Source organism: Bemisia tabaci, chromosome 4 (genome assembly GCF_918797505.1).
Source record: "Bemisia tabaci chromosome 4, PGI_BMITA_v3".
In the NCBI taxonomy this organism is placed as follows: domain Eukaryota; kingdom Metazoa; phylum Arthropoda; class Insecta; order Hemiptera; family Aleyrodidae; genus Bemisia; species Bemisia tabaci.
In genome coordinates, this window is record NC_092796.1 from 53,102,441 (window position 1) to 53,128,046 (window position 25,606).

Consider the following 25,606-nt stretch of genomic DNA (forward strand, 5'->3'; position numbering starts at 1 on the left):
TTTTTGTCAAAGAATAGGTGAAAAATGCGTGCTTAGTGCATTTTTTCATTCAGATAAAAATCGTCAAAGATTTATTAACACCACTTGTTTTAGCCCCAAAAACAAAAAAATTGATTTTTTTTTCAAAGATCTCAATAGAGTATATTTATTTTTATAATAAATTAAAGTGTTTACATTCCTCTTAAAGGTCTGATGAATTATTTGCTTGAGCAAAGCTTTATTTACCTTTCATTCGGATAAACCATGTTGGTTTGATTAAAAATTTTGGATTCTAAAAACTAAAGTGCTAGACACTAAATTTTTTTGAGACTTCTTTCAAGGATGGGGCACTTGTAGCGCTGCTTTAAAATTTTATTCCTTTTCTCTTATGTTAATGAAACTGTGGCAATTTTCAGGAGTCTACGCAAAAAATGTGAAAACTACAAATAGGAGTTGACATGCTACACAAAATTTTCAGACAGATCTATTAAAAAATCGGTACGGGGCACATAACATAGGACAAAGGGACCGACATTACATTATACCTGAAGATCGAGCTCTAACTCGGAGGCTTTCAACTCCCACTGATGTATTTCTTTTCTCATCTCTTTGTCTTTTAATTTCAGGTTTTCTTCTGCAGTCCTCCTGATATTTTCTGCCTGATGGCAAGTAATCAACGTTTAGAAATAATTTTAAGGATTAGCTGTTCCTAATAACAACTTCTAGATATGTAACATTTTGTCTCCTAGTTTGGAGGAAGATCACCATTTATGTTCCCCCATTCAAATTTTCCTAACTAGGGGTTGATAAAATGCTTAATTTACTTCATTTTCAAAATTAGTCAATGATTTTCAGTGCTTTGGATATTTTCCACTCCTTTCACCATGTATTGACAAATTACAACATTTTCCCTTATCAGTTATTTGTAGCTTCCTCAAATTTAAAGTATTCAAAGGGAGGAAAAAAATGTTGGCGATCAGATCAAACTGGCCATTCCGCTAAGAGCGCAAAATTGCTGAGATTAATGAATTATTTTACAGCAATCTCAAGAAAACTTTTTCAAGAGATGGGTTATCGATCCCTAATTTCTCATTACTAGTGGATATCTTCAGAGACTTTTGTTGCTCTTCCCGAAACCATTATGAAATTACCAGTGATAAACGCACATTAAAATGTATCCATTAAATTTGAAAATAAGATGCTTAAGAAAAAAAAATCATAAGTAACTTAAATATTCACGCCGCAAAGATGTTTAGTTTTTTCCTTCTTCTTTTTTTCCAATTTTTATAAGTTTTGTTAAGAATGGTGATAAAAAATACCTGGACTCAATATTCTATTTTGATCATGAAAATAGTAAAAAAATAATAGGTCGATGGCATGGCTTTTTAAAATGAATACTATGATCCTCCTGTCAGAGAATGATCAGAAAATAGTGATGAAGTTATATTGCTGGTATAACTAACAGGGAATTCTCATTTCACCTTAACTACAATTAAAAGAGCTTGATGCAAATACGGTCCCCCCCCCCCCCAAATTTTCAGACCCCCAAAAAATTTGAATTTCAGATAGCAACAGCAAAAGATCATATTTCAAAACTAGATAATATAAACATTTGTAGATATGAAAACAGACTCAACTGACAGGAGACTCAAATTCTTGAAAAACAAATGAGAAGAAAATTAATAATAATAATAGATAGGTAGAAAAAGAAAAATATTGAGACATACTTCTGCTAATTTTGTGTGAAGATCAATGTTTTGCTTCTTCAACAAGGTCAGCTCTTCTCTCGTTCTCTTCAATTCTGCACTCACTGTTGCATCTGCTTTACTGCTTAAATTGATGAATTTCTCTTTTTCTTCTTTCAGTTGCTTTTCCTGTAAGTGATGGTAAAAAACTAAAGTGATTATTTAAAAAAATAAGTCAATGCGTCTAATGAACAACTATTTTCAGGCCAATGAAACTACCAGCAACTAAGCATTTCAGTACCCAAACATGAGTGACCATAAACAGGAAAAGGGACCTTCATTCACAAAAAGGTAAAATTCAAATCGGTACTAAAGCATAAATATGTGTTTAAGGAACACATTGGTTGGGACAAAAATACCTCAAAATGCGAAAGTAAACAGGAGTTATAGCTACTTGCAGTTTCCAATTTGAAGAAAGTAGCTTCAAGAAAAATGTGTTTAACATCCTGAACTGCCAAATTCAAATCATGAAATAACCGAACTGAAATACAACTTTAGGCCCTCTACTAGTACGGAAATAAAATTGACTGCTCCCAAGTTATATTTTCTTCGAAAATCTGATTTATGCACAAATCTAAAAAAAAATTGCTTAACTGAAAATATTGCCTCTGCCCCTTGTCCCATGGAAAAACACCATAATATTAGATAAAATAAAAGATAATGAAGGTTTCTCAAAAATATTGCTAACAGTCACATGGGACCTCGCAGCCTGAGAAAAAATTGAACCGGGCTTAAAAGTTGAATTTTTAGCTTTAACCTAGATGATGTTCAATGCAATGACTTAGAGAAACTTAATACGTGGTCCATAAAATCATGGTGTTAAACTCACCGATTTCATCATTAATAAAGGTTAAAATACTGAGGGTTGTATTTCCCCCTCTTGAAAAAAGGCAAGTTGCCCATTTTTTTTTCAGTCATATAACAATCGACCTCCACTGGTCAGAGTTTAAAAAAAGTATTATCATTGAAATCAAGAAGTTGTACGATATGAATTTGGTTGAACATTGTACAATGTGATTATAGCGAGGAGGAAGAATTGACCAGACAATTTTAGGTTTTTAAATTGCTCTTCGTCAAAGATTGAGGACAAAATGGATTACCAATGATATTATATTCCCTTGTTTCCTCTGCATTTCCAAACTCAGATCTTCTTTTTCAGTAGACAGTTGCTCTACTTTTTTGAGCAACTCATCTTTTTCAATCTGAAAATCTGCAGAAATTTTAGTTTGAGAAGATTCCAGGGATTTTCTTGCACTAACGGCTTCTTCCAACTGGAATGAGAAAAAAAACATTATCAATCGGTGATTAAAAAGAGGAAACAATCAAGTTGCCACAATAGCAAACACAATATGTAATTTAGTTCTGAGTTGAATTAAATAAAAAAAAATGGGATACTTAAACAGCACCTCTGAACTTAAAATTTTTTAACAGGAACAGATGAAAAACTTATGAGGAATTGCAATACATTAAAATTTATTGCATTTTACTTTGATTCATTCTCTTTTTCTTGTCACAAATTCCCGCTCAAAAGCAGAATTTCCTTGATATTGAGAGCTTAAATAACAAGAGCTTTTCTTATAACGAGTTGGTTTTTAGCAAGCAAACAGACTTTGGGAAAAGATTTTGGTGTTTTTTTTTCTTTTGGAGAGGCTTACACTAATCTGTTTAGACTTGAGATCTTGAGAAATAACTGCAAGTCTCTATAGTTGTTCTTTGTAGAAAACTAGACTTACTTGTTTCTCTAATTTTGATACTTTTTCTTTCTTAGCACTTAATAGTTTCTCAGATTTTTTGTGTTTGTCTTCCAGTTCCTTCAATTTAATTTCATACTCGGCGGATTTTTGAGAGATATCTTTGAGCTGTGGAAAAGCAAATAAGTGTAACATACAGGTAATTAGTGACAAAAAATATTCTGTAAAAGTTTAAAAATTCTGATAAATACAGATGTCCTTCTAATGAACAGCCAGGGCTGACCGGATTAAGACCCAAATGAAAAACACCTCTCTAGAATGCAGTTTCCTTGATTTGCTTAATCTTCATAAGCAGCGCATAACATATCCATTTGTAGTGAGAGTAAATTTTAAATAAAGGCTTCCTTCAAAAAGAAGAAGAGAAAAGAGGAACAGAGTAAGCTTTCTTTAGAAAGCCAATAGGAGGAAAAGTGTCTTCTTAAAGCTGCCCAGTAAGGTCCATATTTTTTCTAAAACTTGGTCTTATTTTTTCTAACTTTGGGTGCAAATTTGCACCCCCAAGTTTAGAGAAAATGTGGCCAACACATCAAAAATTCTTCAAAAACCTGCGAAAATTGAACAACTCTGCCAAAGAGGGTTTGGCATTTCAACAGAAGGCAAATATCCACTTTGATTGTTCAAATGGTAGCAGCTGATGAAAATGATGCTTTTAAGTTTAGATTACAATTAGTATTTTGCAGTCTAGTAATTTCGCAGTAACTTCATTGGAGGAATTTCATTTTTTCCTAGTTTTGGTGCACAATGTAAATTATTTAGTCAATTAGAATGTTTCTTCGGCAAAAACTCAGGAGTATTACAAACCTCTTTTTTTAGTTTATTGTTCTCTTCCTCAAGAGCTTTCATGCCCTCTAAATTTTGCCTCAAAATTTCAACTGACTTCTTCTCTGCTTCAAGTTGTTTATTAAGAGACTCGAATTGTTTTCCTTTCTCTTGAGTATTGGTCGTCAAAGCCTCTACAAGATTACAACAGAAAACAACAAGATCAGAGTGAGTTAAATTTTAAGAGATTGTTTGCAATGACAGTATTATCAGGTCAACAAATGTAGAGTGAGTTTTTTCAACAATTTTTTACTATCACACTTTTGGAAAGTGGCAGAAGTGCACACAATTCACTGGAATTTTCCTAGATTTTTTAAAAAAATATTGAGCCTTGAAAAACAAGTTCGAAGTTGCATATTTTGAGCACCAATGTAAGTGGGCATTTCTGTGGGAGGGGGGATGGCATCCAAAAATATCCCTCCTGCAATGGGCACACTCAGAATTGCACAATATCTGGGCACTGATAACAGCTGCACAGACCATTTCACTTGGGCACATCGCAATCGAGAGTGTGCCTGCGGAGGGAGGGATATTTTCATCAATATCTTCTCTTTCTCAACAATGCTCATTTAAATGGGAGCTCAAACTATGCAAGCTTGAAATTGTTTCTTTGCGGGTCAATACAGTTAACCCTCGTAAAATCAAAACATATTTCTGTAAGCAAGCATTTCCTCCTGTTGTCGTTCCTTAAAATCTTGTGGAAACACAACTGATCCACATTCAGTGGTCACATAAAAAGATGTACGAAACTGAATCAGTCAACGGAGCATGAATATGCAAGAACATCACTGCCTTTTAAATCAATCATTTTTTTAAAATACTTACTGATTTCGGAGTTTAACCTTGTTATTTCAGCATTTAGTTCAGTCTTATCAAGCTCCAACTTCTTCTTGGCAGCTTCAATCACTTGTTTCTCAGATTCTAGTTTTTTCTTTTCTTGTTCTAGAAGGTTTTCAATTTTCTTACGATCTGAAAATGAAAAAGAGTTCTGAGAATTGCATATGACGTAAAAGTAAAAGAAGATATTACAGGAAAAAGTAATGAGTGTAGATTATACTAAACAGAAACTGAACTTCCGGGTATTTTAGAAGCCATATTGGTTGGCAAAGCCTAATTTTTAGGGAACTATTCCCAATTTTTAGGGGCCAAGATGTTTTTATTTACATAGCAAATGTTACTCACTTCAAAGAGTGCACCATCACAACTGAAACTAGAGCCGTTCATTTTATTTTTGTTTGATGGACTGAATCTGAGATAAAAGGAATACCCACATCATAGATTTTAATATACAAGAAATTGATATTTGGTGAGTTTTATGAGAAACAGAACAATAGAATCTGCAGTAAATCATACCATTTTCAATGTTTTTCTTCTCTGTTGAAAGCTTCTCCTTCTCCTTGTCGAACTTAGCTTTCTGATCAATAACTTCTCTTTTCGTTGCTTCTAGGTTCTTCTTCAGTTCTTCTACTTCTTTCTTCAGCCTAGTTTTTTCAACATCGCTTTTGCCAGATTCCAAAACTTTTGCACTGGCCACATCAGACTTCTGGAGAACGACTAAAATCTCACCTATTTCAAACATGCGTTCATAACTTAGCTCAATTAAAAACAAATGAATGTCCTTTATCAACCGCTGAGAAAAGTTAAAAATGGATATCAAAATTCTTCATTTATAAAAAACTGAAAAATAAGACGGAGACTTCAGTTTACCTTCTCCTAGGCTTTGATCATGGTTAACTACCTATCAAACTACCTCTGATCATCATAAAAATCTATCTCTTCATTCCACATTACCTTACATAGTTTCTTTCACCATTTTCTAAACAACAGTATTTCAAACACAAGAAAATTGACCTCACAGGAGTTTTTCATGTTCTTCCATCAGAAAAGAACGACACATTTTATTTTGTGAAAAAAGTACTTCAGTATTTAATCGATGCTTAGCAAAAATTTACATTGATTTTTATGTAGAATTCAAATGACCGTCATCTGATTGAACTGTCTCTTTGTTTCCAATTTTTTTTTCTTTTTTGGAAAGCTGCAGTCCATTCCTTTTTTCAAGTGTAACATCTTTGACCCTTGTCATTATTAGAGATTATCATTATTCATATTGTCATGGGAACGGAGTTCCCCATGATATTAGAATCGTTCCGTTGCTTTCGCTATGGGATTCCCTATACCTCTGCGACCTTGAGCGTTTCGCCCAGTCTCCGATTTTTGGTTGATTTTCCGATGTATCAAAAACCGTTGTATTTTTTAGCCAATCATGTCTCTACGTCAAGTTGTGTTGATTGCTAAAATTCGCTTTCAGCGAGTTTTTTTCTACCTTGAGATGTCGTGTCTGACTGGTAAATCTGCGCAGAACCACGAAGTTCCGTTTTTAGGCAAATTCTTTTTTTTGGGAGGTTCTGATTGGTTATTTTTCGCCATCAGTTTTCTGTTCGTTGGTGCAAAAGATCGCCTACCTCGGTGCTCTTGAGAAGCCGCCATTATCCCACCTCAAATTTGAAAAATAGAAGTAAAGAAATAATAACCATCGTACAAGGTGGAAAATTGTTCTGGAGGACTCGTTACGGATATATGAGCCAAAATCAGAACTCGATTGATTGATTTAATCCATGAATACAGAAATATTGCCTCAGCTTACTGCCGCGATAGCAAATGCATGGTGAGATGAACCTTGAGACACATGATAGCATAGGTAAACAATGTCTCACAGAGAAAGGCGCTTAGCTCATTTCTTTCATATCCCCGGAGCGTCGAAAACAACTCTTGTGATAAGCCCCGCCCACCGTCAGAGTCTTTTGTATGCTATTTTTACGCCACGATCCGCGGAGCCGTGATAGCCTGGTTGACTAGGTCGTCACATTTTTATACCAATCCACACAGGTCAGTCATTGCGCAGCTTTTTTGAAATCCACTCCCCCGCCCGGCCCTAACTCGCAGCACTCATTGTGACGTACTATTGAGTGCACCCATAAGAAATACATTGTATGCACTCAATACTACGTCACTGCGCAGTAGAGTACCAAAATTCGTCCTCGGGAATGACTGACCTGTGTGGATTGGTCTTGAATGGAACAAAATTTAACATCAAATAAATGTAACAAAATTTTAACAAACAAGTAAAAAAAAAAGAAACAGTAAATGAAGAACTAAGACTTAAGACTTAGGGGACTACATTCAGGCAATTTAGGGATTGGGGAGATTTGCGTCGAGATATTCTTTTAACTCGTAAAAAGGGTTTTCTATGAAGTAATTTTTTATGTTATTTAGGAATAGATTTGAATTTTCTGATTTAATGAAAAGTTCTTTTAATGGCTTGGGAAGCTTGTTAAAATATCTGATACCTCTGCTTTCTAAGCTATCCCAGTCTACTTTTTCCCCCCGTTTTTTTTCAATTTTTGCTAGGATATTTCTGGTTTGTATTTGATTATTAGTAATTAATTTTTCTTTGATGATGTAGCCTAATTTAATTGATTCCTTTATTGTTGAATATATATACCTAGAGAAGACAGTCATCACATTGAACTCTGGGAATAGTTTTCTACAAGAGTCAAATTTTTTTTTGTTTGCAATAATTCTTAAGATTTTTTTTTGAGTTAAAAGAATATCTCTGGCACCTGTTGTATAGCCCCATAATTGTATGCCATAGCTAATTATGGAATCCACGTTAGAATGGTAGTAAAACATGAGGGACTCCCTATCTATTTTCCTATTAAGTTTCCTAATAGCAAATGCCCTACTTGCAATTTTTTCCTCAATATGTTTTGCGTGAGAATGCCAATTTAGTTGTTGGTCAATGAAGAAGCCCAAATATTTCACTGTTTGATTTGTCTGAATTTCCTTATCACCGATTTTGACCGATTGAAAATCTAATATATTTTTAGTGAAGTTTAATATAAAGGTTTTAGCAAAATTTAATTTTAGATTATTATCCTCTACCCATTTGTTGACTCTATCGATGACCCATTTAATTTTATTTTCTATATCCACCCCTTTAACTACCACATTGATGTCATCAGCGTAGATTACTGTTTGAAGGTCAATTCCATTGTCCTCTAGAAAATCTGGCAGGTCATTTATGTATATAAGAAATAAAAGTGGACCTAGCAATGAGCCTTGGGCTACGCCAGCGGTACTAGGTGTGAAATTGGAATGATATTTTCGGCCATTTTTCGATACTTCGGTTGTTTGAAATCTACCGGAGAGGAAACTCCGAACCAACTTACAGGCTTTAGTGGAAAAGCCATATTTTCTTAACTTTTCAATTAAGATATCGTGATCAACTAAGTCAAAGGCTTTCGACAGATCAAACTGTATGCTTACGATTGACTCTTTAGAACAAGCATTTTTTAGTTGCCTTATTTGGTTTAGGAAGGTCATGACCGCTAAGCCTGTATTTTTTCCTTTTCGGAATCCAAACTGCGATGAAGTAAACAGATTGTTTTTTTCAAAATAATCATAGATTTGATTGTATAGAACTTTTTCGAGAATCTTTGACAAAAAAGGAAGTATCGCAATGGGACGATAATTTTCCAGATCTTTTTTGGAGCCTTTTTTATGTAGCGGGAGAATTTTGGTTAATTTTAATGATTCCGGGAAATTCTCTGTGGAAATTGTTTCGTTTACTCCTTGAACTATTGGATCCAGCAGAAGTTCCAAATTATCTAACAGTAATTTGTTGGGAAATTCATCCAAACCAACTGCCGCTTTTTTGTTCAGTTGTTTGATAATATTTTGAACTTTATACTTTGTGACGGATTTAAAATCAAAGGAATTTTTGTTTTTATTTTTATCTCTCATTAAATTACGAGCTAGGGCTGGACTTCCTGTTTTGGGAAATTTTGCCCTGATGTTCACAAAGCTGTCATTAAATTTGTTCGCAATTTCTACTGGATCATCAATTAGCTTCCCATCCATCAGGAGGTCACTTACATTTTCGTAAACGACTTGACATTCTAAATCGTTTTTGATGACCTTCCATACCTCTGCATTTTTTTTACTGGCAATGGCTGACTTTATGCGCTCAACATTTTTTGAGTATCTACAATTACTTATGAGTTTTTTTATCTTTTTATTTGCTCTGTTTACTAATTTTTTATATTTTCTCAAATTGTGGAACTTGAAGAGTTCCCAGTTCTTGTTTTTTTCTTTGATTAATTCCCCTAGTTCAATTTTTTTTAGAGATGGTAGCTCAAAATTATCTGTTTTCATTTTTTTCACTTTCAGCGGGAAACTACTGTTGTAGTTTTCTACAATAGATTCATGCAGTTCTTGTAAAGTTAATTGTTTTTTCGATTTTATGTAGTCACCTATGGCATTTTTAAAGATAGTGTTATTTCTTGCAGAGAAATATCTTTTCATTATGGGTTCTGTCTCATTACCTTTTAGCTTTGTTTGTGAGGCAATACTACAATGGTCGCTTAGAGTGGAGTCAAAGACATTTATATTCCCTATATCAAAATTTGAAAGACAGTTGTCAAGGAGGGTTTTGGAGTTTTTTCCTATCCTTGTGAACACATTTTCAACATTGAGCTTTAGATTAAAGGATTTGGCCAACAACCTAAAAGAAGCGTTATCTTTGCATTTCGAGTCGTTCATATCGACATTGAAATCACCGTAAATGGCTACTGTATTTTTTTGCGGTTTGAGTTCGTTAAGCAATTTTTCCATATTACTAAGAAATACCTTGAAATTTCCTTTTGGAGGTCGATACACTACAAGAATAAAAATTGGTTTTAAAAGTTGCACTTTTTTTATTGAGGTCACTTTGATACCTGTTATTTCAAATTCTTCTTCAATCGCTAAATGCTCAAAATCTAGTTGGTTATAATTTACCTGTGGAGAGACATATATGCTTGCTCCACCCCCCCGTTTTACTTTGCGGTTAAAGGAAGACGCTAAAGAGAACGTTTCTAGCTTAATAATATCCTTGACTTCTTTTATCCAGTGCTCAACAAAGCAGAGAATGTCAATTTTACTGCATTTTTCCTTAATTTCTACAAGTACTTCTTCATCTTTATTCCTTAAACTACGTACATTATGAAAGTATACATCTAGTTGTACCTCATTCCTTAAATTGTTTTGCCGCATTTTATTTTCTAGCTTGGTTTTTTGAGACTGGATGAGAGAAATGAATTTAGTACCTAATTCAACTGTGGGCACAGTTACGTCTAAGGCATTTAGTTTAAAGAATTTTCTCTGTCACTCTTGTTCAAAATTAAGGATGACAGTTTTTCTGCGATTAGGTCCTTACCAAGGCTATTTAGGTGTATACCGTCTACCGAATAATGTTCCCTACTCATAGGCGTGTTTATAAAATTACAATGCTTGTATTTTTTACTAAACTGAATTAACTCTAAATTAAATTTGTGGATCTCTTTATTAACAAACGCATCTTTGCTGTAATCTATCCGGTATGGAATTGCTAGAAAATTAATTTTTGTCTTACTATGTTTCCTTAGAAACATTTCAATTTCATTTATGGCCTCTTCCGTTCGTCCCTCATACACATCAATTGCCCCTGCTGAGATAACCACATTATCTCGTGGGGAGATTCCATTTAGGTTGTCCGAACAAATATACCATGTACGAGCGCCACCGGAAACTTTACTCTCAAGCTTGGTATTCCTGAATTTGTTTCCTAATTTTTGCCTAATGTTTCTAACGTGGCTGTCACCAAGAATATAGAGTTTGGAGCCCCCGGTTTCCTTCATTGTATCTCTATTGGTTTTGACATTATTGTCTTTATTTTTAGCTTCCCTTTTTATGAAAAGGAGGGGGCAATAGGCAATCGGGAGTTCGATACCCGACGATGGGTGTTACTTTTTAATGGTTGTATTGAATGTTTTAGACTAATCATCAAAAAATAATTAATACTAGATGATAAATGTACGAACATTTTCTCGTGAATTAATATGTTAAACATAAATACTGGAATATACCTCCTTCATATAATCAGCCACATGTTCCCCCACATTAATGACGTTATTTTCTTTTTTCAATAAAGTTAATTTGCATTCAACGTTCGTAAGTTAAGCAAAAAGTACCTATTGATACAAATAGAAAGACATGAAAATAGTATGTCTAACATTTCAGTTGTTTTTTTTTTATTTATTTTTTGTTTTTTTGTTTTTTCAATAAAACAAATTGACTGGGACTAGAATCATTGTATCTCTGAAGACAAAAGCTAAGTTTTTTGATACAGAAATACTAATATATTCATCCTTCATATAATCAGGGAGATGTTGACCCAAATATTGATGTATATTTTCTCTGTTCGCCCAAATTAATGATGGTATTTTCTTTTTTCAATAAAATTAATTTACATTCCACGTTCTTAAAGCAATATTTTCTCCAAAATTCAGCAAAAAATAACAATTTATACCTACGCATAAAGTAAATAAATAAATAAATAAATAAATAAATAAAGCAATGACATGAAAGTAGTATAGGTAGTACACATCTAACATTTCAGTTACATCTATTTGAATGAAAAAAATGGCAACTTAGGAAGCACATAGGTCACTTATGATGCGTATTCGGGCATATGCGTAGAGTAAAAATATCATACTTTACGCCGAAAAAACGAAACTGAAAGTTAAATGCGTTAACTTCCAAAAACCATACATAATCCAACGAAAATAAATAATTGGTAAATAACAGCTTTCTTGTATGCAAAGAAAAAAAATTAAAATTGTTAAAAAAGAGATGTCGACACAAAATTACATAGCCCCTTCAATTCTGAAGATACTACAAACGAACTGTACCTTAACATTTTCATATCCCAGAAGCAAAAGTTCCCATGACGAATATTGCTATCGCTAGCGATTGCAAAAACCAACTTGTTTTTTCATTACAAAGGTCACTGTCTTGTGCTAAAAACTTATTTTATATTTGAAGATATGGCACAAATTATGGGGAGAAAGTGACTTACTAATTTCATTTTCTAAATCTTCGACCATTTTTTTGAGTTGACTCTTTGCCATGAGGTCGGTTGGTTTCTTTGGTGTACGTTTTAGATATAACTTGACACTGTCAGTAACTGGATCCTCTTTCAGCCTTTTTAAAATGCTTTTCTCAGACTCTAACTGTAAAACAAAAAATCAAACAAAATAATTACATGAGTTAAATGCAAAGCAAGGAAGGCAACTTTTAAGCACAGAAAGTTATTTGAGTCTTTTGCTCATAGATTGTACAAGATATCCCTCAAATATAGCAAAAAGACAACAAAGTAAACCATCTTTGCCCCCCCCCCATAAAAAAAAAGAAAAAAAAATATGCTTGAACTGAAACACGTACCAAAATTAAATCACAGTAGTGAAAATAAGTTTGAGCTCTTGATAAGAACTGTACAAAAAAATGTACAAATAAAAAATCTGGGTCTTTTTTCGATACATTGTATGATACATTGAACAGATGTCAAAGTTATTATAGATCAAGCATTTTCTTTGTTTAATTATGTCCATATTGCAAGTCACTAACAGTGCTGAGTATGTTGTTGAAACTTCATGGAGGAAACATGATGCAAAAACCAGTTTTAGCATTTATATCTATGAGCACACACAGATGGTAAAACTGTCAAACTTGCTTATCTTGATTTATATTGGCTTTGAGTTAGCTGCATACATTAGTTATAGGAAATGTACTTCATCCGCTTCCAAAATCTTTTTATACAAAATTGCGAGGTTAGCCGAAGACAGTACTATTTTCATATATTTTGGTGCTAATTGGCAAAAAACATGTCTTGCTTGCATTTTCACCCTTGACAGTCTAAGTATCATACTACATAGAAAATGAGGTGTTCAAAGGTTACTCAAGCATAGCATTGCATCATTTCTAATTACCACTGCCGCTTTTGAAGCCCTGCAAATCTTACGATAAAATGTTGGTCACTGATTAGAATTCAGTTTTTTTGTCATAATGCCCATCAATTAAAATTATTTTCAAAAATTTTTGCTGACCAATGAGGAGCATCCTGTTGTAAGTATCATCAAGATTTGTTGTAACTTTTCTACCATCAACTATTAGGGACGAGACAGTTTTATTGCTGTCCTAAAAACTTGGGTTTTCAAGGATATATGGTTCGACAGTTTCACAATCGACATGTGATCTCATTGGAATCCTGTACTATTGAATGGTTCAAATGTTCATAGTTTTAAGAAGAAAATTCCAACACTTACTTTGGAAATTTGCGACTTCAACTTATCAACCTCAGATAAATCATTAGAGCTTTTACTGCCATTTTTACTACCTTCGAACTGTTGAATCTGCAAGTAAAATTACGAGTGAGAATAAAAATATGAGAAACATGCAAAATAAAGTACATAAAGAGGGAATCCTGAAGTTAAAAGATAAAACTGTTTCTGCAAACTTAGTTAAGAGGGTCATATTATAATTTGAAAAAGAAAGAAAAATTATGCATGAAGATGCAATATACATTTTACAGTTTAGGCGAGGGATGGGGAGTAAATTATTTATTTGAGAAATTTGAAAAATTAATTTGATTTTGAACTCTATGAAAAGAAATTGTTAAGTAAATGTCTTAGGAAGGCAGTAGCTTTGATTTGTAGGTTTCATTATGAAAACCAAATTTTCTTCTAGCATACAGTAAAGAAGCAATATAAACCTTTTTGTTAGCTTCTTCCAACTCTTTCTCCAAGGCTGCTATTTTTCCTTTGAGTTCAAACTGTGAACTGTTCACAAGTCCTCCTTTCTTGGAACCTTTGCTAAGCTGTAACTTTTTATTTTCGGCCAAAAGTTTTTCATAATCCATTTCTAGTGTTTGGTTTTTGGTCCGTAATATACTTGCTTCTTGCTCAACATTTTGTAGTTGACGTTTTAAGTCAATCGATTCACTAGCTCCATCTAAAGAACTGTTACAAAACAAAATGACATTGTTAACATCAAACAATAAGATCCAAGGAAATGAAAAAGCCAGCACTTAGGCAAGAAAAATCAAATAAAAAGAAGTCAATACGCACCAAGGCCATTTTTGGTTTTCAGACTCAAGTTAATACATCAATTTAATGTATTTATTTATTTATTTTCTTCCGCCTTTAACAGGTATAGATATCAACACAATTCAAATATTTATACTGATGCTTCATAAACCGGACCAGCTAAAACCAATTATATTCATTGAATGCAGATCTTATCAATGGCTAAGGTCCGAAAACGCATTTATCAGATTCAGAAATTGTAAGTCTCTGGTCATGTTTAATTGTAGTTTTATTTTTTAAAATAGTTTTATTTTTTTAAATAGATGAAATTGAAAATTTGCTATTTCCAAAGTATTTCCATCGCTTATTCTAGAAAAACCATATAAAATTGCAAAGAAATATTTTGATTAGTTTTCTCTAAAGAATAAAAATAAGCAGATTTTTAAATGTTGTAATTGTCTGATGCACTTTCGCATTCAGCAGTCATTAGACTGTAAAAAAGACACTGAGGTTACAAAAATTTGAGGTTGAGCCAATTTCTGTCCCCAAAGACCCTTCCTTCTACACAATAAATCTGGAACTATCATAATTCCAGTCTAAAAACTTCCGATCAGTTGTTGCCTTTAATTATGCTCTTATAACTCAAAATTAACAAAGAGTTAGCAAAAAACTTACATGCTTTTCTGGAGTGTTTTTGGTTTTTTCTTGGTTAATGCTAATTCTGAGTGTAGCCTTTCACAGTCCCTCTCCTTTTCAATCAATTTTTTTCTAAGTTCATTTATTTCTTCCTCTAGGACCTACAAAAACAGATGAAATCAAAAACAATAAATAAAATACAATTACCAAAACTAAAAAAGGGAAACTTCAACAAGAAAATAAGGAACCACGTGGACAAAAGGCTAGATTGCACTATACTAAGATATCTGCATTTCTTCTGGAGGCGTCAAAAGAATACCTGCACATATTGTACTTGCATGCTACAGACCTGAATGAAAACAACGCTAAATGTTCCGTGAACGATTTATAAAATTTAGAGAGAAAATGTTAAACCCAATGATAAATTACGTATGTATTTAACTCATTAGTAAGACTATACATCCCAAAATCTCACTAGTTTTTTCCAGCCATCTGGCAAGAAAAAATCAAAATTTTTAGGATTGAAATAACTCTGTTATGAAGAGGATAATTAATTAACCAAACTGAAGGAAGGTGTTCCACAGATCGCAAAAAGATTTTTCCTTCCTTAAAGTTTTTGGCAAAAATACCTCCTTCTGAGGCTATGACTCCCTCTCCCCCATTGATATTGATGACCAGAGTGTGATATCATGTATCTCTGTTCAAGACATTGCAGATTTTCTAAAATTATTTATTCATTCTTTGAAAAACTAGCTGAAGTAATTTCCTAAAAACTTCTTTGATTTTTCTTCTCTGCTAGCAAGATGTTCTGCATTAATTTCAAGCGATACAGTATGCATGTTTCTCTTTAAAAAATCAAATGGGAGCAAAAATTTTGAAACATTGCGATGGAGATAAGTGATATTGCACTTCGGCCATCAATGTGTGATTCTATTAATATGATTGATAATTTTAACTACATAGCTCTTTGGCATAGTGCTGATAATACAGCCCTCCATAGTAAATAGAGCAGATCTCAAACAGCTGTTTTCAAAGACTTTTCTGCCTTTTTATATAGGAAGAAGTATTCCAAACAATGAATTGCAAATGTCTATTCTTACCTTCAATTTTTTATCGTAAACTGTACTTGAGCTATCAGTCTTTGGCTCTGCAGACTTCAGACTTGCAGCTTTCTTTTCTTTCTTGAGAGAGTTGGATTTGTTTAACAATTTTTCTTGCAGATCAGCAATTTTTTTCTTCATTCCATCTCCTTCACTTTCTAGATCTTCTACTTTTCTCCTCAAAACTGCTGCTTCCTAAAAACAAAACAAAAACAAATGTGACTATTCACAGAAAAAGAGACTTTTGTCCATGGATGCAAAATTTCAAAGAAAGTAATTTGGTTAAGTTGGGTCGAAAAACCCCATTTTGAGATTTAGAGGGAGAGTCCCTCTGGTGTTCAAAAAAGACGGTTGTAAGCAGTTTGGCTCACTTTTGTGCCAACAGAGGGCGCCAAGTTGCACTGTTGAACTGAAGAAAAGAACTTAAGATTTAATAAAAACATTTTCTTAAACTGTCCATGTAAAAAAAAATAAAAATCTATTAAGGCATCTTGCGCAATGTTTTAATTTTTTTTTAATCCTATGTTCCTGTATCTACATAGATATTGTACCCATGTAAAGTGGTTTAGACATCTTAGTATTTTTTTTTTGCAGAATGCTTTTTCTTCTGTTCCTTCGTTATCTTTTTCATTCCTTTCTTCTTTCTTCTGTTTCATTCTTCCTTCTTTTTCAGTATTAAAAAAAAAAAAAAATTAAGGTACACATTTTTGACATACCTATAGCGTGTTGTCATTTTCTATGGCATCAGAGGCCTTGCCCACACGAGCACAGTTTGAGAAAATTTGTTCCTTGAACTTAAGTTTCCTGGAATAAGTTATATCTGAGTTGTAACAAGTTCCAAGAACAACTTCGCATGAATTTCTGCAAACTGCACTCAAGTGGACAAGGCCTTATGTTATGTTCCTATTTGCACCAAATGTACTACGTTTCTGTACATTGACGATACGTTGAGCTATATCTAATCAACCATTTATTAAAGAGGGAGAGAATTTAAATTTTTTTAAAAAAAACTCACGTTGCAGCAAAAAGTTTGAGGAGAAGGGCTTCAGCTCTGAACACTGGAGGGGAATACAGGAAAGAGAAAAATTTAAACGAACCTGTTCATTTAATTCCAGTAACAAGCGTAACTCAGCGGGGTCTTCTTCATCAGAGATCCCTTCGTCCTTTTCGTTAGCAGATTCAGCAGATAATCTTGAAACACTATTAGGACTGTGCCGGCGAGCTGTAATTCATAAAAGTAGCGGTTATAATAAACAATTAACTGATAAAGAAAATCTGGGATCTATTTTTGTCTTACCTATTAGATCTACGGAAATATGGTATTATGAATCAATTGAGGCAACAAGTCGACATTCAATCAAAGATGACGTTTTCTCAAGGAATTGGCAATCCTTAAAGTGAGACGATAGTAGAGAAAATAAAATGATTTTCTACACTTTAGTCAAATTGAGAATGAAATAAGCCTCCCTCTCTTTTCCTTGATAAAATCATCCGAAAAGATATCAGTTTCAAAACTTTAAAAAAATTCAAGGGAGTATATATAGAGGTTTATGTTCGGACATTTCTATTCTGTCGACTATAAGTTAATGTTCCAAAACAAATCTTGCCTCTCAAAAAGAAAGAGGTATTAGAATAACATTGAATGAATAATCATGGACTTCTAAAACAGGTTTGAAAATGTAACTCAGATAGAACGTCTGAATTCATATTAAAATGAGAGAAAACTATTTATTTATGTTGGAATGATAAAGGGCTGTAGCCTCTCAAGGGCCATTTGTGATGAGAATTGCACTAGTGGTCAAATTTGGAATTACAAATCCTGTACAAAAATACGAATTAGGAAAGCTTTTTTGTTTTTCATTAATTAAAATTCGTGTAAAATTTACACACAAAAGAAATATGAAAGAAAAATTAGCACCAAACTTTAAATGAATTTGTAGTTAAAATTTAATAAAAGTTGTATTTGTTTTACTTAAGTTACAACAAAAAATGTTCCCTAATTTGTATATTTTAACAGCTTTTCCGGGGTTTAAATTTGAGAAGTTTTTAATATTTTGTACTCAGTGATTGCTATTGGGGAAGTTACCAATTTTTTTCCCAATGCGGTTAACCTACTAATCATTAACTTAGAAAATGGAGATGATCAAACGAAAGGAAGAATTTCAATCTCACTCATTAAATCACTTGACTTTTCTATTTCACCTGATTATTTTTGATAAACATTTTGCCCAGTTCTTTTTCTCTTGCCCAGCCCAGCAAACACCCTGAACAAAGTTGTGAGTTGCTGCTAAAATTATGCACACATTGTTAAAACTAACTACTGACTAATTTGAATTAGAGAACCAGCAGTCATTTAAATTATTCCAGGGCTCAATATTTTGGCGCTCAAAAGCACAACTAACACGAGAAAAAACTTGGTCTCGGCAATCTGATGCAACACTACGCGGAATTGGAAATGGGGGCACATTTAATTTCAATTTAATTCATAAAAATTTCAAAATTTTGATGATTTCTCCTCTACAACAAATACCCCTTGATCAATTTTCCTTTTTTTAGCACAATAAGAGGCCGTTCATAAAATACCTGACGCTGATAATCGGATTTCTTTACTTCCTCCTCTCTCTGGTAACGCACCTGTAACACAGGTACACAGCCTCTCCAAAAAAATTTTATATGTCGCTTTGTTTGACCTCATCCCCTTACAGCAGCGTTTTAGAAAAAAAATTTGAGGGAAAATTATCAACCTGCACAGATTTTTCATCTCAGACTTCCAAAAAACCGACACTGTGCGGCCGTCCTAGCGTTATGAGACACATTCCTGAACAATCCCCCTCCCCCAGTAGCACATGCTTAGACTTCTCTCCCCCCATACAGCGTTGCGTATTTTATGCACGGCTCCTGATAAAGCTGAGTAAGAATGAAAGAATGCCCTCTGATGAATGTTTCTTTTTAATTGCAGTGTCGTGCAAGCGTGGATCCAGCAAGTTTTTGTTCAAAAATTTTTCACATACCAACTGCTGATTCCCTTAAGCTAAAGGGTGAAGGGAAAAAAGTCAAAGATGGGATGTTCTTTACAGGGAACACGCGATTGAAAAACACAAATTAAGAATTGCAAAATAGCCGATTGTGATCTGATACCACATATTCCTCATTTTTTGCAGTTAAACGAATCGATAGATTTTTCAGATAGGAAGAAGCATGTATGAGTTCGACATACATGAAACATACACGAGCTGAAATATCATGCCAAAACTTAACACCCACATTAGAATGAATTTGATGAAGGTATTAATGTAAGAAAGAAAAGACAGAACACAAAAATTTCATCGGTTCTGAATGACAAATAGTTTCAGAATCAAAATGAAATCAAATCGGCAAAAGCTGTTACTTGAGTGATGCAGACAAGAAAATGGTTACTGATGCCAGATTGTAGCTATGCTGTTTTCAAATGCACGATCTCCTTAAATGACGTGAAAGCCAGTGAAAAAAAGTAGAGAGCGGGATGGGATTTGACAAAAGAAGTGATTATCTAGAGAGCCCCATGGCAAAAAATGTTGCAACTATTGTTGATGGTTGTTTGAGATTATTTCATATAAATAAAATGCTAAAATAATTTAAATGGAGGAAGAAATGAGTTCAAGAATTTCCAGATTATAGAAATGAGCAGGTAAAAATCAGTCCGAAGGTGCATTTTATGGCAAGGAGGCAGAAGTGTACTTGGACCATTTTCACGGAGAGAACTAAAAAAATATTAGATAAAAATTGTCGTGAGCTTACAGAAAGTCTTACAAAATTTTAATGAGAAAAAATGCAGTTTTCAAAGCACTTGACGAAGCCTGAACTAAAAGAAAAAAAGTCATCTGCTGTCTCTTTAAAATTTTAAGTAGAGAACCATTCACACAACAGGAAGTTTGGAAAGCAACCCGAACGTATTTTCAAAACAGATCAAATGGAGGTTGGATTCTATAAATGACGTCAGTTGCACTTTTGCCATTTAACCAAATGTAAACACTTATATCTTATTTAGCAGTTTATTTCCGGACGTTCCGTTGTGTAACGCATTTACCTTGTGAAATTGTGAAGAGATAACATGAAAAGTAGTGCTTTAATTCATACTCTAGAGGCTCATTCCATTATACGAGGATATTTACAAACTGTGGCCCCACCTTTACGGGCTTTTGACTCTTTTAATATTCTGCTGAATTTTTACAACTTAACTTGGTCGAATTTTTCCTGCGAACTACTTTTAATAATTGGAAAAATCACCTCAAAGAATTTACATTTTTTAATCAATTGAGTTCATGTTGTGAATCTTGCTAAAGCTACAATATTTCAAACAACAAACAGTTTAGTAAATTTTTCAAGTTCCATCCCAGTTTTAGTTGGAAAGAATAAACTGTTGGGAGATAAAAGACTTTAAATGAGCTTCTCAAAAGAAGAGGGAAGTATCATTTCACACAAAAAAATTTAACAAAATCAAAATCAAAATTAACAAATGGAAAAAAATAAAAGAGAAAAAAAAGCATGACAAAAGAAAATGCGGAGGGATTATGAAAAAGAACATACTTCTGGCTTTAGTAGCCATTTTCTTGAGCTGCAAAACTAGTGACTCATTATCATCTTCGACTCGTGATACTTTCTTGCGCAAGCTATTAGCCTGAAAAAAAGCATTTCTGCATAATCAAGGTCTGTCCCAAAAATTTGTCACTAGTTGTACTTTTCTTAACCAATTTCAAAAACATTCGCTTCAAAAAGAAGAGAAACGATGATGAAAGGAGATATGTGGAGGAATTTGCAGAGATGTAATCGAATTTTCCCGGCCTGGTCCTTACTTAAAAACCTTTCCCTTCTAAATAATGAAAAAATATAGTACACCATTTGAAAATGTGACTGACTGACAAACTCAATGGACTGTAATAAGTCACAGAATTTTGGAACTGACATTTCCACCTTAAAAGTTCTGGCTGTGATAAAATATTGATGCGGTAATCGAAAAAGAGGATTATTTGATGTATTGGTTGAGTAAAAAATTGGACAAAAAAAAACATAGATAGGGAGAAATAAAAACCAAGAAAAGAAAAATAGGGGGATGGGGGGAATGAAACTCAGATGAAGGAACTTAGATCTTAAATTCCTGATTTTCAGAGGCGCAGAAAATGGAACTCTCGAAAAAACTCAAGTTTTTTGGACGCAAAATTCTGGTATCATTATAACAGGAGAGAATAGAACATGATTAAAAGCATGAGGGTTTGGAACTGGTTCCTCAAATTCAGCTATAACTAATTGTATTTTTAAAAAAAATTGAGGATTATGATCAATATATCAATAAAAAGATCATAAGAGTGTTTCTTACTATGCATAAATTTTATAAATGCTGGGAGCCCACATATTTTTTTAATTTCAATTTTCTAGCCTTACTCTTAAGGGAGGGATCAAACGTTACTTGATTAAAGCAACTGAAACTACAAGAGGTATGGACGGAAAATGGTTTACTTGATGTACTGGTTTAATGAAACCCACACTTGAAGCTCTTATTTACCTACTGATGGTGATATCAACAGTGTCAGAGGTGAATCAAGAAGGGAGGGTGAAAATGCGGTCCCAAAATTGGAACACAGTAAACGAAAAGATAGAACAGGTGGTAGATGTTGCAAAAACTTCGTCATGCGGTCGGTTCTCAAAAATTGGTTGCTTTTCCTCGCGGCCATGTCAAACTTATCCACTGACTGCATGCGCCTTTGAGAATAAGCTTCTAAGCCTCCGTTTTGTTCTAATGAGATGTCAACTTCCCAACCATTTAAATGTTCAATTTTTATTCTCTGGCAAAGTTTACAAACTTCCACCCTTTTTAGATTGCCTTTGAGGTTGTTACTCCGGTATTTTGAGTAGTTGCTATCACAGTCTTTGCTAGAGGATGCAGAGTTTTCGCTTTCTTTGTCTGAATCAGTGGCAACACTGGAATCGGTTTCTTCCATATCATACGAGTTCAATTCTAGCTGTCTCCTGTTTTGCTCACAGTCTGTCTGAACAAAATTATCTTGTGTTCTTATTTCAGTTTGACATTCTTCATTTAGCCAAATGGTTTCTTTCTCCCGGATCTTCCTATCACACGTCCAAATTTCAGTCTGCATTGCGGTATTCTGGAAGGATTTGATTGTGATTTGACATAATTGAGGTTCACTTTTGGCAAACTTTTCTTGGTCAGGCAGAGTTTCTGTTTGGGACCAGGAATTTTGAGTGAGACCACAAAGAATAAAATCTTGCGAGGAATCTTCATTGGTCTGAACCGTTTTATCTTCAGTGGCATAGAAATTGGTTTGAGTGTGTTTTCCTTCGGTGAAGATCTCAGTTTGAACAAATTCATTTTCATTTTGATTGGAACTAGTTGAGCTTAATTTGTATTGGTCGAACACAATTCTTAGGCCGCAAGATTCAAAACTTATATCCGTCTGAGAAAATTTACTGAGTCATCACTTGTCCCAACTGAATGAGAGGAAATATCAAATGAGTCGGTTTGTGCGAAATTATTATTGGTTTCCCACAGCGTTTGAATCTGAGCATCGACATTTAACTCAGTCTGAATGGCTAGGGTTTTCATCTGGGACACGAGAGCAGTCAAGCGTGTAACATGAGTCTGAGAACTTGTGGAAGTTTGGAAGAATGTTTGGCGTCCCGCTTTTTCTGCAGCTAGAATATCAACGAGGTCGGTTTGCACAGCAATGTCGAATTTCGATATTACTGAGGCTGTGCTCTCTTCTTCAAACATGGTTGGTACGTCCCTCATCGGGGGCCGCAAGAAACAGCTGACGATTCTGTTTCTGCTATCCTTGTGCAATGGAGAGATCTGTTAAAATCAAAATTTCCAAGTCCTTACTCTACAGCAAAATTTGTCTCATAAGGTGGTTGGAAGGTTAAAAATGAAGATGAAACGAAATATTTAATTCTTGGATTTTCGCCAAACAATGATATAAAATGAATAAAGTGCTTAAAATAATATTTTATCAAAAATAAAGTTTTTTCCCTTTTATACCAATTTTCAAACAGCTTCAAGGGCCAATCCCGCCCTTAATTCCCCAGTCTTCTTACACCCAGCCCCAAGTGACTTTTGCCTGAAACCATTGAAGATCAGGTCACCTAGCTGAGAATCGAGCCCAGGATCTCTTATCGTAAAGCTAGCGTTACGACCAATACACCACAGGAGGCTGCCTAGTTTGACCGATTTGATCAAGATCTATAAACCCAAACTAGGAAAGGTTTTGTCAGGTACGTTCAAATTTACAGGGGTAACCAAAGCAATTCTTTTCTGCTATTCAACAGTATACTTCAACCTACCAGTACATTCAACCCTGTATTTAGCCTGTATAAAAAAGCGACCTTTGTTGATTGGCAAGGCAAAGCCTAGAGATAATATCTTGAGTCCCTTAACTGATTGAAAAACACTGCTTTCATAAATATTCAATCCAAAGTTTTCTTTGTTCTTTCTTTTCTCCATACAGGTAGAGTCCATAGACTTTTCCAAAAAATTTAAAATTGTGGACTTTGAGATATTCTGAGATTCAGCAACCACAAATTCTTGGAATTGAGAACTACCTCTGTTAATTCAACCCCACCAAAATGATAAAAGATTCATATTAAATCACATGGAAAATGTTCAAAGAAGCATCAAAAAACTTAAAGTAGCTATTGAGCAAAAAAGAGAGAGCCTAAATACATACTGCATGCCTTCGTGCTTAAACGCTGTCTTATATTGCATTTTTTCAAGTAATTGAAAAATTTGTTGAACCTTCGTTACTCAATACTTCTGAAATACCTACAAAAAACACATATCAGTTTCACATGGAAAAATTTCCTCACCTCCTCCTCAGCGTTGCGCAACTGTTCTCTCAGATCTGCCTCACGTTCTAGGGAGTCTTGAAGATCCCGTAACAGCTGCACAGGATCATCCTGAGATCCACCTCGAGTTAGAGATTCTCGAGATATTTTCTGAAAAAAAAATCAAAGAGATTACTTGGTTTCCAGTAGGCCTTCAACGATTAATTTTGAAGTATGTTGATTTTAAAGATGTGAGAGGAAGTCTGGTTAACTTACGATGTCTGACGCTTCTTCATTCTGAAGCTACAGGATCTCATTAAATCTAAGATATTTTTGAATATTAAAGGTCTCAAAGAGTAGGAGCTGTAGTTTTAATAACGTACCAAAATTTTAAAATTTTCCCAGCATTTGATAATGTCATTTTCAAAAAATTTCAACTTAAAACAAAATTTACGATATTTCAGAAATTACGAACTTCAATTTAAAATCAAAACCAAACTCAAGAACTTTCAAAGCGTAATGTTGTTTGCTTGAAACTGATTGAAGGATGGACACCATTGTTTTTTTTCCTTAAAATAAATGGCATCACACCATGATATTATGAGAAAGAATTATGAAGAATATAAGGATTATAAGGCAACAGAACGAAATTGAAGTTATTTACTTGCCATCTCTTTCATAATTTGTTGTCTCTTGCACAAAGAAATGTATCTCACCTGTGCTGTTTCAGTATTTCTGCTGACATTTTATTTTTTCATAAAAGAATTGATTTATGAATGAGTCTGAAAATTTCGAGTACTTTTTCACAAGAGTAAAGGAAAATCACGACAAATTAAGGGAAAATTCATGAAGCGATTCTCTCAAAGACGAATTAAATGTAAGTAAAAGATAATGAAGCAGCATGATTGAGATACATTCCTTCATGCGGAGGCAGACGAATTTTACAGTTTCATTTTTCAGGTGAATGTAATGAGTCAAATGGTTGAAGACTTACCTCCCCAGATGAATTTCTATTTAAACTAGCGAGTGTGGGAGCTTTTTTCCGGGTTTCCTGACTTTTTCCAGATGATAGTTCTTTCAATTTAGAGTTGGCTTCATCCAGATCTTTCTGAAGTCGATTCACCACCTGGAAGTAACATATAAATTTTTTATTTCACTCAAGAAAATAAGTTGATTTACCGTTTACAGTTACCTAAAAGACACATGGTTCAATATGCCGCAGGGGCCATTCAAGTATCGCCTTACACACTTTTTTCGATTTCCCCGCCCCCTCCCCATTTGTAACACAGCCCTGCACCCCACTTATGAATTACATAATGCTGGCTTGACCCCCCCCCCTCCCCATTTTTAACAAAAATGAAGAAATCGCTGAGAAAGCAGTTTGAAAACAATTCAGGTTTTTTTTTTTTTAGGATACTTCACTGAAATGCGATGGATAGAGATCAACAAACGGAAGAGCGAGAAATTCAATTTTTTGCACGTTTTTTTTTTCAAAGTTTTCTTTCCCCAGCTCGGAATTGTTACGTCTGGGCTTGAGCCCCCTCCCCCTTGTAACGCACCGTAATGATGGCTCAAATCCCCCCCTCCCCCATAAATGCATTAGATTATACTTGAACAGCGCCTTATATAAATAATAAACCATTCTACACTTTAGTTTGTGCCACCAACACTGTTTTTCCTTAATTTAAATCTACTATAACATAACACTCATTATATAGATTCTGAGAGAGGCAACCTGCCTCTGCCTACAATTATTTATCTTGTCTCTCTGTGCCTTGAAGAAAATTTAAACCGACTTGATGTAATGTTATCGTTATCATAAA

The 25,606-nt window shown here is 34.0% G+C and overlaps 1 protein-coding gene and 2 long non-coding RNA genes across 7 annotated transcripts in view; 2 read left to right on the top strand and 1 right to left on the bottom strand.

Moving 5' to 3' along the window:
- Positions 1-659, top strand: part of LOC109034121 (uncharacterized) — a 28,542-nt gene extending 27,883 nt beyond the window's left edge. Inside the window, exon 4 of the long non-coding RNA XR_011899805.1 lies at positions 606-659. This is a non-coding gene — a long non-coding RNA (uncharacterized lncRNA). The remainder of the gene's footprint in view (positions 1-605) is intronic.
- The window catches only part of LOC109034117 (uncharacterized), a 64,824-nt gene that overhangs the window by 18,553 nt on the left and 20,665 nt on the right, over positions 1-25,606 (bottom strand). For 3 of the 4 annotated variants that reach the window (XM_072300054.1, XM_072300051.1, XM_072300052.1), the window contains exons 12-27: positions 24,778-24,909; positions 23,826-23,954; positions 20,538-20,628; positions 17,069-17,193; positions 15,972-16,166; positions 14,911-15,032; positions 13,923-14,169; positions 13,477-13,563; positions 12,231-12,384; positions 5,648-5,860; positions 5,120-5,263; positions 4,277-4,428; positions 3,458-3,583; positions 2,825-2,995; positions 1,707-1,853; positions 525-638 (exon numbers count right to left, since the gene is read on the bottom strand). In XM_072300054.1, coding sequence (XP_072156155.1) covers positions 525-638; positions 1,707-1,853; positions 2,825-2,995; positions 3,458-3,583; positions 4,277-4,428; positions 5,120-5,263; positions 5,648-5,860; positions 12,231-12,384; positions 13,477-13,563; positions 13,923-14,169; positions 14,911-15,032; positions 15,972-16,166; positions 17,069-17,193; positions 20,538-20,628; positions 23,826-23,954; positions 24,778-24,909 — 2,349 coding nt within the window. The remainder of the gene's footprint in view (positions 1-524; positions 639-1,706; positions 1,854-2,824; positions 2,996-3,457; positions 3,584-4,276; positions 4,429-5,119; positions 5,264-5,647; positions 5,861-12,230; positions 12,385-13,476; positions 13,564-13,922; positions 14,170-14,910; positions 15,033-15,971; positions 16,167-17,068; positions 17,194-20,537; positions 20,629-23,825; positions 23,955-24,777; positions 24,910-25,606) is intronic. The other variant, XM_072300053.1, reaches the window with a different exon arrangement.
- LOC109034120 (uncharacterized) lies at positions 1,860-15,961 on the top strand. 2 transcript variants are annotated; one of them, XR_002009112.2, is made up of 4 exons: positions 1,860-2,015; positions 3,533-3,614; positions 14,360-14,494; positions 15,030-15,961. It is a non-coding gene; the product is annotated as an uncharacterized lncRNA (long non-coding RNA). The 2 variants fall into 2 exon arrangements; XR_011899804.1 differs by lacking the exons at positions 14,360-14,494; positions 15,030-15,961 and adding an exon at positions 5,742-5,880.